Source organism: Pseudonaja textilis, chromosome 1 (assembly GCF_049901715.1).
Source record: "Pseudonaja textilis isolate UNSWEBS1 chromosome 1, rPseTex1.2, whole genome shotgun sequence".
In the NCBI taxonomy this organism is placed as follows: domain Eukaryota; kingdom Metazoa; phylum Chordata; class Lepidosauria; order Squamata; family Elapidae; genus Pseudonaja; species Pseudonaja textilis.
Genome location: NC_141990.1, coordinates 71,218,589 through 71,235,069, shown reverse-complemented (window position 1 = coordinate 71,235,069; position 16,481 = coordinate 71,218,589). Strand labels below are relative to the sequence as shown.

At 35.1% G+C, this 16,481-nt stretch overlaps 1 protein-coding gene across 1 annotated transcript in view; it reads left to right on the top strand.

Annotated features, from left to right (window-relative positions):
- The window catches only part of NUP133 (nucleoporin 133), a 34,632-nt gene extending 18,655 nt beyond the window's left edge, over positions 1–15,977 (top strand). Inside the window, exons 14-26 of the mRNA XM_026705179.2 lie at positions 1,579–1,673; positions 1,753–1,977; positions 2,236–2,358; positions 3,452–3,551; positions 4,438–4,680; positions 6,325–6,458; positions 7,384–7,542; positions 8,952–9,087; positions 9,220–9,338; positions 11,123–11,203; positions 12,993–13,057; positions 15,369–15,457; positions 15,757–15,977. Coding sequence (XP_026560964.2) covers positions 1,579–1,673; positions 1,753–1,977; positions 2,236–2,358; positions 3,452–3,551; positions 4,438–4,680; positions 6,325–6,458; positions 7,384–7,542; positions 8,952–9,087; positions 9,220–9,338; positions 11,123–11,203; positions 12,993–13,057; positions 15,369–15,457; positions 15,757–15,896 — 1,709 coding nt within the window. The 3' untranslated portion in view covers positions 15,897–15,977. The remainder of the gene's footprint in view (positions 1–1,578; positions 1,674–1,752; positions 1,978–2,235; positions 2,359–3,451; positions 3,552–4,437; positions 4,681–6,324; positions 6,459–7,383; positions 7,543–8,951; positions 9,088–9,219; positions 9,339–11,122; positions 11,204–12,992; positions 13,058–15,368; positions 15,458–15,756) is intronic.
- Positions 15,978–16,481: the final 504 nt, after the last annotated feature.

The following is a 16,481-nucleotide window of genomic DNA, read 5'->3' as shown; positions in this document are numbered from 1 at the left end:
TCCTACCATGGCAGCCCAGCTGTCCCCAATTTCCCAACTTCTTTAACTCTTCAGCTAGTCCAATGTCCCATTGCAAGATATCTCACTAGCCTGCCCACTTTCTGATCCTTCCTTGCATTTTTCATTTCTTCCCTTCTCCCCTTTCTTCTGCTGCCACTATTGATGTCCCACCTTGGCATATTCCACTGGCTAGTCTTCGTTTCTCCCATCTCGTATCTGTCCTGTCCCTTCTTTCTCCTCCCTCTGGGATTGTTGCTGGAGAATGTTGACCACGTTCTGGAATTCACTTCAAGCAACAGGAAAAATTCAACAGGCTTGCCCTGCATCTCACTTAAACTAAGCAGCATATCCCCGAGCAGCTTATCCATACCCCTAGCGTTGTCTATACGCATCAGAGGATTTTTGAATTTTTTCTTTGTGTTGAGAACCGGAGTGGAAACTTTACATGCAAAAACCAGGAGTATTCAGAGGAAAAGGAAATGTTTTCCTTGTATGTCAGCTGTGTACATACAGTCACAACCTGTGGAAGGTTTTGTATTTCTTTTTCCCTTTTTGAATCTATAGCAGAGAATACTGAGTATTAGAATTTTAAGTGGCCTCTTTTATTTTTGCCTTGGATGATTTGGAATTCCTGTGCATTGCAGAATATTCTAAAGAATTCTACATCACTATTCTCCCACTGGGACTGTCTTGGTGCATTTAAATATAAATCCAAAGGTATAGCCAATCCTGTTGATTTTTTGCCTGAAATGAATGTAGAGTGCATTCTGAAACATGACCAAGAGGGAGGGATAAAGGGAAGGGCATTGGGAAGGTACTAGGACAAGCCACCTAGGAGAAAGAGAGGGAAAGCATTGAGAAGATTACTGGCAGGATATGTTATAGTGGAATGCTGGTGGCTAGGGAAGCAAGGAAAGTGTTGGGAAAATTGGGAGCAGGCAGGTCTATAGACATTCCATGCTGAGAGCTAGTGAGGAAAGAAGAAGATGGCACATATATGGGTTGCTTACTCACTCTATCCATATTTTGGTATCTTCTGAACCACCCAAATGTACCTAGTTTATTTTCTGCCAAGCATTGACTGATCCAATTAGTCTAAACCTGACAGTTTGTTCTGTATTCAAAACTGTACTTGTTCAGTTGCATACACCTCCTCAAATATGCATCTTTCAGAAATAATAGATGATGGGAAGAAATAGGTAAAGGCATCTAAAATAGAGCTAGAAAACCTCCATGCTATGAATTCCTCTATATAAGAAAATTGTTATATCACCCAATATAGTTTGACCATGTATACAGTATATTCAAGATGACATAATTTTTTTTTGACTTCCTGACGTTGACGTCCTTATTGATCTTTATATGAAATTGCAGCTGAGCCTGATCCAAAGAGGGAAAAATGTGTTGTGAGATTCTCTTTATATAATACTGGCAAAAGAAGGCAAAAATTCAACGGGATAGTTTTGGAAAAAAATGTGTACATCAAATATTTAAGTTAATAGAAAAGTAAAATTACATTTTCAAACTTCATTTGAAACAAGTAAACATTTAAACATGCTTGATCATGTTTTTGTCCAGATGCAGCAAATTTTACCAACTCATCCATCATTATTCTCCACCAGCTGGATAATAAGTCACAAGCACATTCTATGTACATTGATTTTCTTCGCCAAGTAAGTTCCTAATGCTATCGGATAAAAACATGGATAACTGCCATACGTTATTTTTATTTACAATTATCTCTTATCTAAGGTTGATCTCTTTGGACGACTGGATTGTGTTCAAGTAAGAGGCATGCCGATGGCAACTCGATTACTACTTTGTGAACATGCAGAAAAATTAGCAGCAGCTATTGCTCTCAAGAACTATCATTACAGATTGCCAGATCTCGTGACCTCTGCAATACAGATTGCTTTGAACAAAAGAGAAGATGACGTTCCTTCAGGTCTAACACCTGCTGATGTTTTCTTCAGAGAGGTAAGAATTATTTGCTATCTAGAAACACATTATGCATGAATAAGCTTCAAATATATGAGGAGCCTAAAAGCATCCTAGATACAATCCAAATGGCTTGGAACAAATACAGAACTTTAATAGAAGGCAGTCATGCCTTCATAATAAAAATTAAATGCTGTATTTGCAAGACTGCCTACCTCTGATGTGATTTTAAAAAAAAATATAAACCCAATGTCTTCAATAAACGGAGTACTAGTGTGACATTCTTTTGTTTTTTAGGTTTCTCAAGTAGATACTATTTTTGAATGCTTATTGGAAAAAGAAAAACAAGTCTTGAAGGATGCATCAGTTCAGTCTGAGGAATGGGGTGAAATAGTTGTTGATGTAAACAATATTATAAAGGTATGACATTCTGTGTTAATAATTGTGACTGAAACCTGCAAAGTTGATTATATCTAATGTTAGATAAACAGATTTCTATCCATCAGTGCAACTTAAAGTTTTCTTCCCATATCTCTGTATTTTTGTACATCAGTTCTGAAGGTCTCCATTCTCCTATGGAGCACATTTATAGAGTATGCAGGATAGCTCAATGGAGTGAAGTTGGGGAACTCTCACCAGTAGCATCCCGGTGTCGGCTTATTTATTTTATCCAGAAATCAAGCACATTTTATATTTATTAAAGTCAGAGAAAATATTTTAGATCTTGTGATTTGAGCAGGACAAGTACTGTAACTGTACACTTAAGTTCCTTGAACTGACACTGGAGGAATTTTAAACTGCTTAATTCACTATTGTGTTTAAATGTGGTAGTTAAATAATTAGAAAAAGGAATTTGATCAGTCCATTAAGTTTGAAGAAGTCAATAGAAGTGTGATATGTTTTGTTTTATGTTTTTATGTTGTATATCACAAAAGCCAGATTAAGTACTACTTCAAAGAGCAATGTATTTTATATGCCAAGTGCCTTGATGAAGAGGCATACCTACATAGTTTATACCAAAAACCTTGACATCACATGATGTGCCTGGAGATTATTCCATAGTTGGAAATGAGATTCTTACCAAGAATCTCCTATGTCAAGTTTCCAAGTTGTTTGATTTGTGGGTAATTAATCTTAATGATTGGACCAAATGAGCTGAAGATGATCTGAACAGAAATCTTTAATCTTTTTTCCCTAAACTATCTGATGGTTTGTTTTTTTTTACTCTTGAATGCACTGTTGCTGAAAATGAAACCAGTATATGAAACCATAAGGCACTTTTCTTGTTTTAAAAAAATTCTGACTCAATTATGATATTAAAAATTACTTGACTTTTGTCTAGAGGCATTCATCTTTGCATATGCATACTTCCCTTTTATCTGTCAATGCTCTGTAATCCTTATAAAATGACTATGTGAGTTCATAATAAGAATTATATTTATGTTTTAAAAATGGCATATTCCATAAAATTGATTTTAACAAGATTTATTTTCTTTGGGTTTTTTTTCTGAAGGATATGCTAAAAGCTGCTATCCAAGATCGCCAATCTAAAATTCCTTTATATAAAATAAGAGATCCCACTAAAGTTGAACCTGAGTATGTACCTTGGACAGGTGAGAAAAATTAAAATGGTATTTGTGATATTTTGCTGCTAGTTTATAATATGGTCTTAGTTATACAGTCTTACACATACCTGGTATTATATTAAACTTTAAACAATTCCCTCCATTTTATTTACTTAATCTGTTAGACAGTGCTGTTTTTCTGATGCCTGTGACTGTTTTTCTGTGGCTAAAACTAAGAGTTTGTAAAAAATGTGAATTACTTTCATTTCTTAATTGCACCTCCTGAAGTTTAAGGTTGGCATATTAATTTACTTAGCAGTATTCTGATTCATGGCTTGGGAGTGATGTAGTTATTCATACACCCTAACCTTAGCACTTATTTGGCGGGGCAAAATTATACTATGATGCTGACAGCAAATTCAATTATTTGTACAAGAAACGTAGAGGAAGAAATCTAGAAGAACCAATATGGTCCAGTGATCAGAATAGAAACCAGAAGATTGTGAATTCTAGTCCTACGTTAGGCATGAGGGCCAGTTGGGTGACCTTGAGCCAGTCACACTCTCTCAGCCCCAGGATAGTTGTTATGGAGTAAATAAGAAGAGGAAGGAGTATTATGTTTACTCCTTGCATTACTTATAACGTAATAAAGGTGGGATAAATATCTAAATAAACAAACAAACTTTGTTTGAATGAGTATGGGGGCATAAGTGGATACTTTTGAGCTCTAGAAATTTTTCTGGTTGTTTTATGCCCATTCTTCTTGCTGGAAAGTCTGTCGTTCTACTGAAAAATGCTGCTTTGCTTTACAAACGATGAATTCATTCATATACACACTTCTATTTTACTGTAACTTATCTATGTAGTATATTAATGGTAAAATTTCAACCTGCAGAAATGTCATCAAAATATTTTTATGGTCTTTCTTCTCAAGCATCTGTTGGTGTGCGAACCACAATAGTGCAGCAACACGAAATCATTCTGAAGAAGGTTTATCCACAAGCTAATAGTAAGCTTCGTAGCACCGTGACAGAACAGCTGGTGGCACTGCTGGATTGCTTTCTGGATGGCTATGTTTCTCAGCTTAAATCTGTGGACCGGCCTGAACATCAGGAACGTTATAACAGTCTGCTGGTAGAATACGAACAGAAAAGAACCGAATTATTGCTACCATTACGTAAGTGCTGCTGTTTTTGTGCAAGTTGGTGTTTAAATTCCTAATAATAGTTTGCAGTTTTATGAAACTGCAAATATGAAATAAAAAATGGCAAGGTACAAAAGACAGAGGGATAAGAAGAGCAGAATATATTTAGGTTTATAGTACCATACAGAAATCTGGATATGAAACTAAAGCAAATTCTCCCAAGGTGTTACATTCTTTTCAGTTATTGTTGCTTTTCCTTTAAAAAAAGAGATTGGCCGGGAAAAGTATTTGTAAGAGTTGCTATCTAATGTAATTTTGCATTCAGTCAGAATTATCAGGTGCTATTTTTTTTAGTTAGGATAGAGGAGCATATCTAGATAGTTGGTCGCTTACAGGGATATATCAGGAACTGCTTTAGGCAAAATAGGCAAAAACTGCATTCGATTTGATTTAAATTTAATTAGATGCAACTTTATAAAGCCCAGCAGGTGGCAGCATGTATTTGACTTTGGCCTATCTCAAAAAGCTATGCAGCCCTTTAAGATCTGTTTATCATTTAAATGGGAGAGTACCTGGAAATCCCTCAATTCTGGCAAGTTGAAGAACCATTCCAGAGAATGATTAATGTAAACCACTTAGATACTGTTGCCAGGAATCTAGATGGACATGGATTTGTTTGAAGTGGTGTAGGGTTTCCTGCCCAAGCAGGGGGTTGGACTAGAAGACCTCCAAGGTTCCTTCCAATTCTGTTATTCTCTTCTATTCTATTCTATGTACTTAGCAGCAGTCAAACTTCACTTGAGGAAGTTTTTACTTAATGGGATTATTCTCTGCATATTTAATAATTGCCCCTTTCTCAACTATTAAAAGTAACAATTTGGTAGTCAACTTTGGAAGGACTTTGTGGAGGCCACCAAGATTTTTTGGAAAGTATATGCATCCCTGAGAACTTGGGTTATAGCTTCACAAATGGATAGACAAGAATTAAGAACAGTTCATAATTCACTTTGATTACTTGCTACTTTGCCAAATTCCGGTTTTGCAGCTTATGCTTTTTACAGTACCCTTGATTGTAGTAAAGCTCCCTTTGAACAACGGGATTCACCATGGAGTTCATAGAATATAAGAAAAAGTGAATTGAACTCTTTCTTTAAATTGTATTACTGCTTTGTACAAAAAATAAAATGGCTTGAGAGTGCGTATTTATATTTCATCTCATGAACTCTATTTCTAACAGTTGTTGAATATTTATTAATTACTCACTTTGCTTACTGTCAATCTGTTGTACATGGGTAGAATATTAGAATAATAACAGTCTTGGCTTTTTCATGTTTTATTTTGATTCAGGTTCAGTATTTTGAGACAAGTTACAATGTTTAAATTGTTGCTGCGTTTATACATCTCCCAGAATCATATTATGTTAAAAGATTGACCATATAAATCTGTTAAATAAGTACAGAGAGATAAAAGGCAGAACTTGCTATAGAAATAAAAGATACTATCTGTCTACTTTGAGGGAGTGTAATGTCCAAATATCTGATAGATGTTTCATGCATAAACTGTATCGTGAAGAAAATATTTTTTTATTTGACAATGAATACTGTCTTATGTACAAATGATTACAAGATAAACACGTATGATCTGTTGTGTTTTGTGTTTTTGTTGATTTTTGCACAGTTGTTCTCAAACAATACCAGCAAGCTGCTGCTCTTGCAGAAAAATATTGTGACTTTGATATTTTGGTACAACTATGTGAACAGACTGATAACCAAAGCAGATTACAACGCTATATGACCCAGTTTGCTGATCAGGTGAGGTATTAAAATTTTACCAGAATGAAGCTTTGTCATTTAAGTCCACGGTGCCCAACATTTACAGTTCGGTGGCCTGAGCGGGTGGGGAGATGAGCTCTATTTGTGTGAACAGCGGGTACATGTGCTCGCTATCAGCCAGCCCCTCGCATGGCCCGATTCCAAACAAGCCACAGCCTGGTAGTGGACTGTGGACAGTGGGCTGGGGACCCCTGATTTAAATTCAACAATTAAATAATTTTAATTTCAAATAGACTTTTTTGCACGTAGTTTCTCTAGAGCAGTGATCCCCAACCTTTCTGGCTTGGCAGCTTGGCGGAGAGGGAGAGGAGCTCCATTTGTGTGAGCAGCAGGTGCATGTGATCTCAGCTCACACAAAGTAAGTGGTCCACCACTTGTGCAAAGGAAGTTTCGCAGATGAGCACAAGATGGCTGCCACTCGCACAAGGGGAGCTTTGCACGCAGTCGCCCACAATTGTCCATTTTACCTTTATTCAAAAAGGTAAATTCTCCAGTACTTGAACTGGAGAAATATGCATTATAAGTCAGGGTACAGATATGCCAATTAAGCAAATCAAGTCTCATGAGAACTTTTAGTGTAACATAAGAAGGCAAAGGATCAACATGTGTTCAGCTGCTTCAGGGCTCTGCTTTATTCCCGCTTTAGAAATAACAGAGCAAGCTAGAAAATAATGTTAAACCAGGACAACAGATTACCCTTTGCATGTTTGAATATATCGAGCACTGACATGAGGGAACAAAAATTTTAGTTTTCAGATTGAACTATAGTAATAGATGCTTGTTAGGAGCCAAGCTGTAAAAAAGAAGTGAATGTTTTACACTTTTAAAGGTCTATAATTCTGTTTCATAAGAAAACCATACTTTGCAAAGCAGATCCTTACGCACATGTAATTTTATTTTTTAGAATTTTTCAGATTTTCTGTTTCGTTGGTATTTGGAAAAAGGAAAAAGAGGAAAGCTGTTATCACAGCCAATCGCTCAGCATGGCCAGCTGGCTAGCTTCTTACAAGCTCATGAACATCTCAGCTGGTTGCATGACATCAATAGTAATGACATGGATAAGGTACGCTTTAAAATAATACAAGCTTCTTACTTTTCCCTTCGTCAAGGGAATGCATACAATGTACATTCTTTCCTCTTTCTTGATTCTCTTGGGAAACATACAGAAATTGGTAATATAAGGAACAAGTAGTAATCTTTGTGTAATCATGCAAACTTTTGGTTGGTTATTGTGGGGATGGGGGTGTTGCATTTAGGAGGACCAGGCTTCTTTCATGAGGAAAAAAAGTTCTGACCCCTGCTTGTGTAGATTCACTGGGTCTTTGCATACAGCTTAAATTTGACTTTAACAGTATTCTTTGTTGCCAAAATTTATTGTAAATCACATTAGCAACACTTTTCTTCAGTAGTAACACCATGGTGAAGAAAATTTTGGGGGTTGAATTATATAATTTAAATTTAGAACAAGAGGGTTCTATGAGATGATTTCATTATTTCAAACTCTGCCCCAAAGGTAATGGGTAAGTAATTTAAGTACTTAATAGACCACTTTTATACAACCGTTTTTCCCTTAAATTTACTTGGTTAACTTGTTTAATTTTAAACATTAACAAAAAACTTAGATGCTTATCATATTGTAGGTCCAGGTATCTTAGGGAATAAACACTTTGTAACATATATCTAATTTTCTTCAAAAATACAGCAGCAGTCACTATTTATTTATCCTGCCTTTTATTACTTCTACAAATAACTCAGACTGTGAATATATCAAACACACCTTCCTCCTCCTATTTTTTTCCACAACAACAGCCCTGTGAGGTGAGTTGGGGCTGAGAGAGAGTGACTGGCCCAAGGTCAGCCAGCTGGCTTCAGTGACTAAAGCAGGACTAGAACTCATGGGGAACTAGAACTCTACTTTCTAGCCCGGTGCCTTAACTGCTAGATTAAACCAGCTCTCTCTTTAGTGTGTTCTTCATCCTTATTATGAAACTTATTTTAAATATTATGTGTCTCTTCTCTTTTGTGCAGAAGCTCAGTTAAAATTTAAATAATAATGCGTGTCAAAAATATATTTTATAATAGTTCTTATCTTGATGGTTTTCCATTTTCAGTGACCATTTTAACCTTAAAATGTTTATCCTCTTACCCTTACTTTTTTATGTTGTTCCCAAGTAACTGTAGGACACTGCTCAGCAGAAAAGAGGATTTTCCTCATCATTTCAGAATTTGAATATTTAGTTATAAACTAGTAATTTCGAGTACAGCTGATTTGGGAAATCTGTATCAATTTTTTAAAACAACTTTGTAGTTTATATCTCTGTATCTATAAACATTCTGGAAACAGAGATGAGCACTGACCTATAGAGTTGGGTACAACTGGACAGGGGATACCTTTATCTTTACCATTTTGTTCTTCTATAACTTTACTTTTTCATAACTTTATCTAATTGGAACTGTGTTGGTCACTTTTAGGCTTACAGAACACTCCACAATTTAGCAAATACAGAAACGAGGTACTTTGCGAAGAAGAAAACTCTTCTTGGATTAAGTAAACTGTCTGTGCTAGCTTCCAATATATCAGATGTGATGCTTAATGAGAAAATTGAAGGTACATTTTAAGCTAAACTTTAAAATTATGCCATGCTTATACAGTGAATCCCTTTATGCTGGTCCTCATTGAAATGGTTCTGTTGCCACTATCACCGGTAATGATTCTTTCTTCTTCTTCCATGTATGCAAGAAATCATTGAACAAGAATGTTTTTTACTGCATCAAGAAACCCTTCCTGAACAATTGTTGGCAGAGAAAAAGATGACTCTCAATGAAATGCCAGTTTTAAGCGCCCCACAGCTCATTGAGGTATTTGGCATATTTTTAATTAATGGGACTTTTGCATCTATCCAAAGGGAATTCCATTTTTCAAAAGAAAACAACATGTATTAACATTGTGATATATTTTTCTAAATAATTATATATTATTCTAAAATGTTGAGAACTGGAGTCCATTTAAAAAGAATTTGTGTTGAAGCTAGTATAAAGCTTGCTGTCAAATTCTGACGTCAAAGCAGCAATGTATTGGTGTCTTATGTATAGTGCATGATGAACAGTGAGTGTCACTGACTTGAATATTATGCACTTGTTTGGAAATTGGCCATGCCAAGTTGCTACTTACTTACTTGCAGTTGCACCTACTTTCCTTGTATCAAAGCAATTCAGCTTAGTAAGGTTCTGCTATCTCTCAAATATGAAATCCTCAAATTTTCATTAGTCAAAATGATCCGTAAGTTGTGTAGCTGCAGATACTTTTTAACAACATGTTCATAAAACCATCAATGTATTTAGAGTAATAGCCCAAGATTGTATGAACATTTGAATGTTTCTTTCCCCATGACATGCAGTTGCACACAATAACTTGGTGCTGTGTACATTGTGTGATTCAAAAAATAAAACAAATTGTGGGTGAATAAATCTTAATTTGTTATCCTCCATGTTTATCACACATCATTCTGTATTGCTACTACTTCCACAATATGATATAAAGTACCTTCAAGTTATCCAAAATTGCAAGTAATTTTATAATTGCAAGTTACTACAGAAAAAAAACTGTCAGCTTTATCAGTTTCATTAAATAATGATTTGAAGATTCAAGTACAGGTAGTCCTTGACTTACAGTCACATTTGAGCCCAAAATTTTTGTTGCTAAGTGAGGCATTTGTTAAGTGACTTTTGCACCATTTCACTTCCTTGCTACAGTTGATAAGTGAATCACTGCAGTTGTTAAGGTAGTAACAAGGTTGTTAAGTGAATCTGGCTTTCCCATTGAGTTTGCTTGTCAGGAGGTCATAAAAGGGGACACATGACTCCAAGACATTGCAACTATCATCAATTTGAGTCAGTTGCCAAGCATCTGAATTTTGATTACATGACGATGGGGTTGCTACAACAGTTATAAGTATGAAAAACAATCATAAACCACTTTTTTCAGTGGTGTTGTAATTTCAAGCGGTCACTACATGAACTATTGTAAGTCAAGAACTACTTGTACTGGCAATGTTTCTGAGATCAATAGTTGTGCTTTTTTGTTTTTATTCCATTCACTTACATGAAAAAAAATTATTTAATTGAACCCGAGTGTCATGTTAATATAGCAATAGCACTTAGGCTTTATAGTGCTTTTACAGCCCTCTTTAAGTGCTTTACAGAGTTAGCATATTGCCCCCAACAATCTGGGTCTTCACTTTACCCACCTCAGAAGGATGGAAGGCTGAGTCCACCTGGAGCCTGGTGAGATTTGAACTGCCAAATTGTAGGCAGCTGGCTGCAGCAGAAGTAGCTTGCAGTACTGCACCCTAACCACTGCACCACAGAGGCTCCTTGCTATGCTATAAAATGCTATGACTCATAACCAGGTGCCCAGATTTACCATGGTGAAATAGGCATCCACAGGAATTGAATAAGTTATCATTTATCGATCTTACACACAATGGCTAGAACATGGAAAGTATATCTAAAGATTTATGCCACTCCCTTATTCTCAGTAGAATTCAGGGATATTTCAGTAAAAAATAGTTAAAATATACCCACACCCACCCACCCACCCTGCAGCAAGTTCTAATTATTGTGGTCATTATTTTATACAATAGCTATACATATGTGATGAGAACCGGAAAGCTAATGAGTATGACTTCAAGAAGGCACTGGATCTGTTGGAATATATTGATCAGGTATGAAATTTAATGAGAGTTTCAGTTGTGTGTTACTGATTTTGAGTGAATGGCTATATACGATTATACAAATTCTTTATGACCGCTGATAGAAAACCGCTAAGTGTTCTTCCGGTAAGTACCACTGAACGCAGATAATCATTGTTAGATCCATTTTTAGTGATGGAGGACTCAGCTTGGGAAGGTATTGTTATTAGTAGTATTAGTATTATCCATAATTTTATGAATTTCTGCTCCAGCCATTTATTTATTTCAGTATTTCAGACATTTCCTCTTTGTAAAATTTCCAAAATGGTTTACAAAGTTATTTTTAAAAATGCAAAATAAACTTTTGTAAAACAACGATAATAAAAGATTAAGAAATGTTAACATAAAAGATACTGAAACACACCAGTTTAAGATATGATTTATTCCAGAGAGTAGATTATTTCACAGGATAATTGCTGTCTCAGTAAAGGTATATTGATGACTGTACTGGCTCTAAACATTGTCTCTGTTTGCCTCAGTGCATATGCATAGTTCATTCACAAACGCTGGTAAAAAGGTAATGCATTGTCCATGGAGGGAAAAAAAGAGTGCAGCCTTTCCTCTGCATACTGTAAAAGGAACCCTTTTTCACTACCCAACTCAGGAAGATGACATTATTTTTTCATGTGTTAGACTTATATTCCACATTTTCTTCATATGTTCACGTTAGCCCTCCTACAATTTTTCTTTACAACAACTTTCTTTGAGATAGATCGGATTGACCCAAGAGTGACCAAATTAAATGATCAGTTGAGCTTCCAAGGCTAAAGTAGACTAGAATCTGGGTATGTTGTGTCTTGATCTGACACTTAACCAGCACATGATGCTCTTTCACTGATGTACCAAAAAAAGAGGCTTAATCTCACGTGATAAACACATACATACACACTGCTCAAGTCATCAAAGATTGCACTGTACAGATACATTCTGTAGAGTCATATGGAGAACTGGGATGGCGTATCTTGCTCTTATGTGAAAAGATGCATTCCAAATGGCTGTTGCTCAATTAACTGTATGAAACATGGCAAGGGAACATTCGGATAGTATTGCATTTCACCCACAACCTAAAGTCAATAATCAAGTCTGTTCATTTCTGAGAAAAAAGTCTTCTCTTAAAATCCAACTGTTCTTTACCATACATGTTGCACAAGCTTCTGTGCTCCTAGTCTCTGGTTAACCTGCCATTTTATTGTCTACTTGTGGTATTATTCAGATTGATCAGATAGCATTGGCCCTGCATTGGCCCAGTTCTAATCCCTAGCACCGCATAATGGAGTGAGCTCCCATTACTTGACCCAGCTTCTGTCAACCTAGCAGTTCGAAAGCATGTAAAAATGCAAGCAGAAAAATAGGGATCACTTTGGTGGGAAGGCGTTCTGTGTGCCTTTGGCATTTAGTCATGCCGGCCACAAGACCAGGGAGACATCTTTGGACAGTTCTGGTTTGTAACAAGAGATGAGCACCACCCCCTACAGCCGGAAACGACTAGCATATAATGTGTGAGGGGAACCTTTACCTTTTATTGCCCATACCTTTGATAACACCCATAATACTGTTATGTAGCTTATTCCTTGTTCTTCTCACATTGCTTCATAGTTTCTTAAGCCTACAATTTTCTGAAATATATTCTTTAAAACACATACTTACTTTGTTAACTTGTTTCTCTAGCATAAATATTCAACCAAATATGGTTATAATGTTTAATTTATTTCCTGAAATTTCAAATGCAATTTAACATTGTTTCCTTTTTTTTTTAATAAAGGCCGAGCAAGTGGACATAAATTATCTTAAACTTAAAATACTTTGTAAAGCTCTCCTGAGAGATGGGTAAGTAAAAGCAGTTTAATTTGTTTAATGTATTCATTTACAACATTTGTATCCATACTTAGGCAAAACTGTTCCTAGAGCAGCTTCCACAAAATCAATATCAGATGAAATAATATCTATTTTTTGGTCTTTATTTTCAAAAGATTTGACAAGCGATGGGAGCAATGGAAAAACAGATAGATTTAGACACCAGTTCTTACAAGTATAATACAAAAGGTTGAATGCAAGCAGTTCTTGAAAAGGTAGAGACAAAATAGGTTAACTCTTCCAGAGGAATTCATGGATTGGCTCTGCTTTCCATCTCTCCTTCCACTTTTGAGGGCATCTTTGATTTCAATTAATAGTTTTTTGGAGTAGCCTTCCAATATCTTCCAATTTTTAATATCAAACTGAATACTTAGGTAGAACATTCCAAAACCAGGGTGTCACTGTCAAGAAGAGATTTCCTTTAGGGAAAGGGCAAGTTGATAGAGTTGAAGGTGTTCCTTGGGCAATTGAAAGGCTATGCAAGGATATATGTTTATTAATCCTTAATTAAGCTATTGAAAGGGTTGGAATTATCTCATTACAAACTGGGGATTCACTAAAAGTATCCATGTTTCAATGAAGATACACCTAGCTTCTCAACTGTTAGCTCTTAACCATTATACCACTGTGTTCCTTTTTATGGAGTCTCCATACAGTTAAATGTTTGTTTAAAAAATAGAAATTGCCTTTCTATTGGAAGGTCTGTCATTCCAGATAATAGAATCTGCTTTCTGAACTACTCATTGAAAGAGTTGATGAACAGATGATGAAAAGTCTGTGCTTTAGACTGAATAAAAAACAATAACAGTGATTCCTCTCAAAATCTCTAAGGATTGTGTAAAATACCTATTCCAAACAAATATGTTGATAGAATTCTATGGATATGGTTCAGGAACAATTTGGGGAGGTTGTTTAAAGAATCCATTCATTAGAACTTATTTTGAATTATGAATTCATAATTATGTCCAGACTTGATCTTGAAACATGTTAGGTATTGATCCTCAATTGGATGCTACCATTTCTGTTGTCCAGTTGTTGATTACTTAGAATAAATAGCTATACAAAATAATCCTTATTCAGATGTCCTCATTATCAAGGCATTTCTGAATCAGATACCTCAAACTACCTGCCCTATAGGGATGTGCATATTTTTTTTAATGCTACTCTACTCTATAACTATATATGGCAATACAATTGTTGGGTAGTACCCAAGGCTTGTGGGAAACACACGGTGACTTCCTAACAAGGTAGTGATTTTTTGTTCCTCATTCATTCAGTTCACTGTTCCACTTTCAGGAGAAATAAATAGCTATGAAGGAGGGTATTATAGAAGGAATGTGTTTCCTTTTGCCCAGAATTCCTGGTTTAATACAGATTATAGTCAGCCACATTAAATATTATAATAAATTGATTAACAAAAAAAACCCTTTTTTAAAAAAATGCATTAAAATATATATTACTGGAATACAGGCCTCTTTCTTGCTAAGGTCTTTAATTGATTCTGAATTCAAATTCAGAATATAATTTCAGCATTCTCTTGCTTTTAGCATCCAGCAAAGCTACCTTCTCATAGAGAAAGTCTAGGCAAGAGGACCAGTTAAACTGTCAATGACAGAATGTATACTTGGGTACCGGACCAAACGTCCTAGTCACAATAGTATAATGCAGCAACACAGACATATTAAATAATTTTGCATTAAAAGTTGATTGTTTCAATTGTAGATCCCTGACAATGATGGTGAAGAAAAGAATACTGCTTTTTTCCCTGCCAATTCTATATTAGAGAGACCAGTCCTGTTCTAACTCTTCCATCTATATATTTCATCTAGATATGTATGGTAGTAATTCTGATGAAATATATGGATGTTGATTTCATATTGCCCAAGTAGATTTCCACCATGCCTTTCCCTCTACTTTGTAGTCTGCTCCATCCTTCTGTACAAATTGGGGGAGGCTTCACTAAGGCTAAGAAAACTCTGTTTCCTGATTAATACTTTTCTTCTGGTAGAAGAATCTGCTTGCATACTTCCAAATCTTTTAAAAAATCTATCCATAGCTTTTCCCCTTAAATTATGAAATTTAATCCTTTTATATTTTAATACTGCATTGAAAAACAGAAATGTAATACTTGCTGAAATTTGAAGAAAATAATAAAGGTTGCAAATTAAAATGAGAAATATATACACAGGGAAAAATAGCTCAGTAAAAAGTTAGATTAGTACATTGCATGTTATTCATCTTTACAGTATATTTGTTTTGGTTCTTTTACATTTTGACATGGTAGCTGGTCCAATTCAGAAGGTAAAGATGATCCAATTGAAGCATCTAAAGACAGCATATTTGTGAAAATACTACAAAAGCTGATAAAAGAAGGTATATTTTATTGAAATATATTCAGAAACATAATTTGAATCTGCTTAAACATTGTCATGCATATATTAGTTATATATCAAATATATAGAATATAATATTGCAGCCATGAATTTAGTACAGTATATTGCTGGCCAAATTAAAGGCAGCAGAAATGTGATATATAGCTTTAACATGCAGTGTAACTATAATGTTAGAGAGAAAAACCATTATTCCTGTTTAAATAAATTATGCTGAAATTAATTATAGAGTTCCATATTGCCCAAACATCTAAATTATCTTAACAACTATTTCTATTGTAGGAGTTCAACTTAGCGAATATCTGCCTGACGTGAAAGATTTGATGCAGTCAGATGAACTTGGACATTTAAAGCATAATCCTTACTTTGAATTTGTTCTGAAAGCAAATTATGAATTGTATGTTTTTAGAGACCAGGCATGAGAAATTTTAAATTTTAGTAAGCCAGCTTCTTTTTTATATTGTGCATTGTTTTTGCAATAAAGTTTCAATTCTAACCAATAACATGTCTGATTCACAATAATTAAAAACTGAAGCCAAATCAAGAAGGTTATGGAAGAAAGTTGAACAAAACATTAAAAATTCTCTAAACAGTATGTTTATAAAGCATTCTATAAACAGTATGTTTCTAAACAATAATCCAGTTTCTTACTTGTGCTGCTGTTTTGTTATGAATACAATTGTTCATGCAACATGAGAAATGTTGACTTTTCATCTTATAATATACACATATTCTTAAATATATGACTGAATTCAAATGCTCACCAGGTAATGAAGTTCTATTACAATCTAAGTAATGACACGAAGAAAGTAGTTCTGCAAGTGCTTCTCCTGGAAATGTCTCTTCTCTACTTGATATTAGCTTGGTTTTGGTAGCTTACAATCCACAACATTTTACCATGATAATGCATAAAGAACAGATGGACTAATATAAATCAACTTAGTTCTTTAATCTGACAAACATCACGGAATTGTCCTTACAGCCTGCTCAACATGTACAGAGTAACT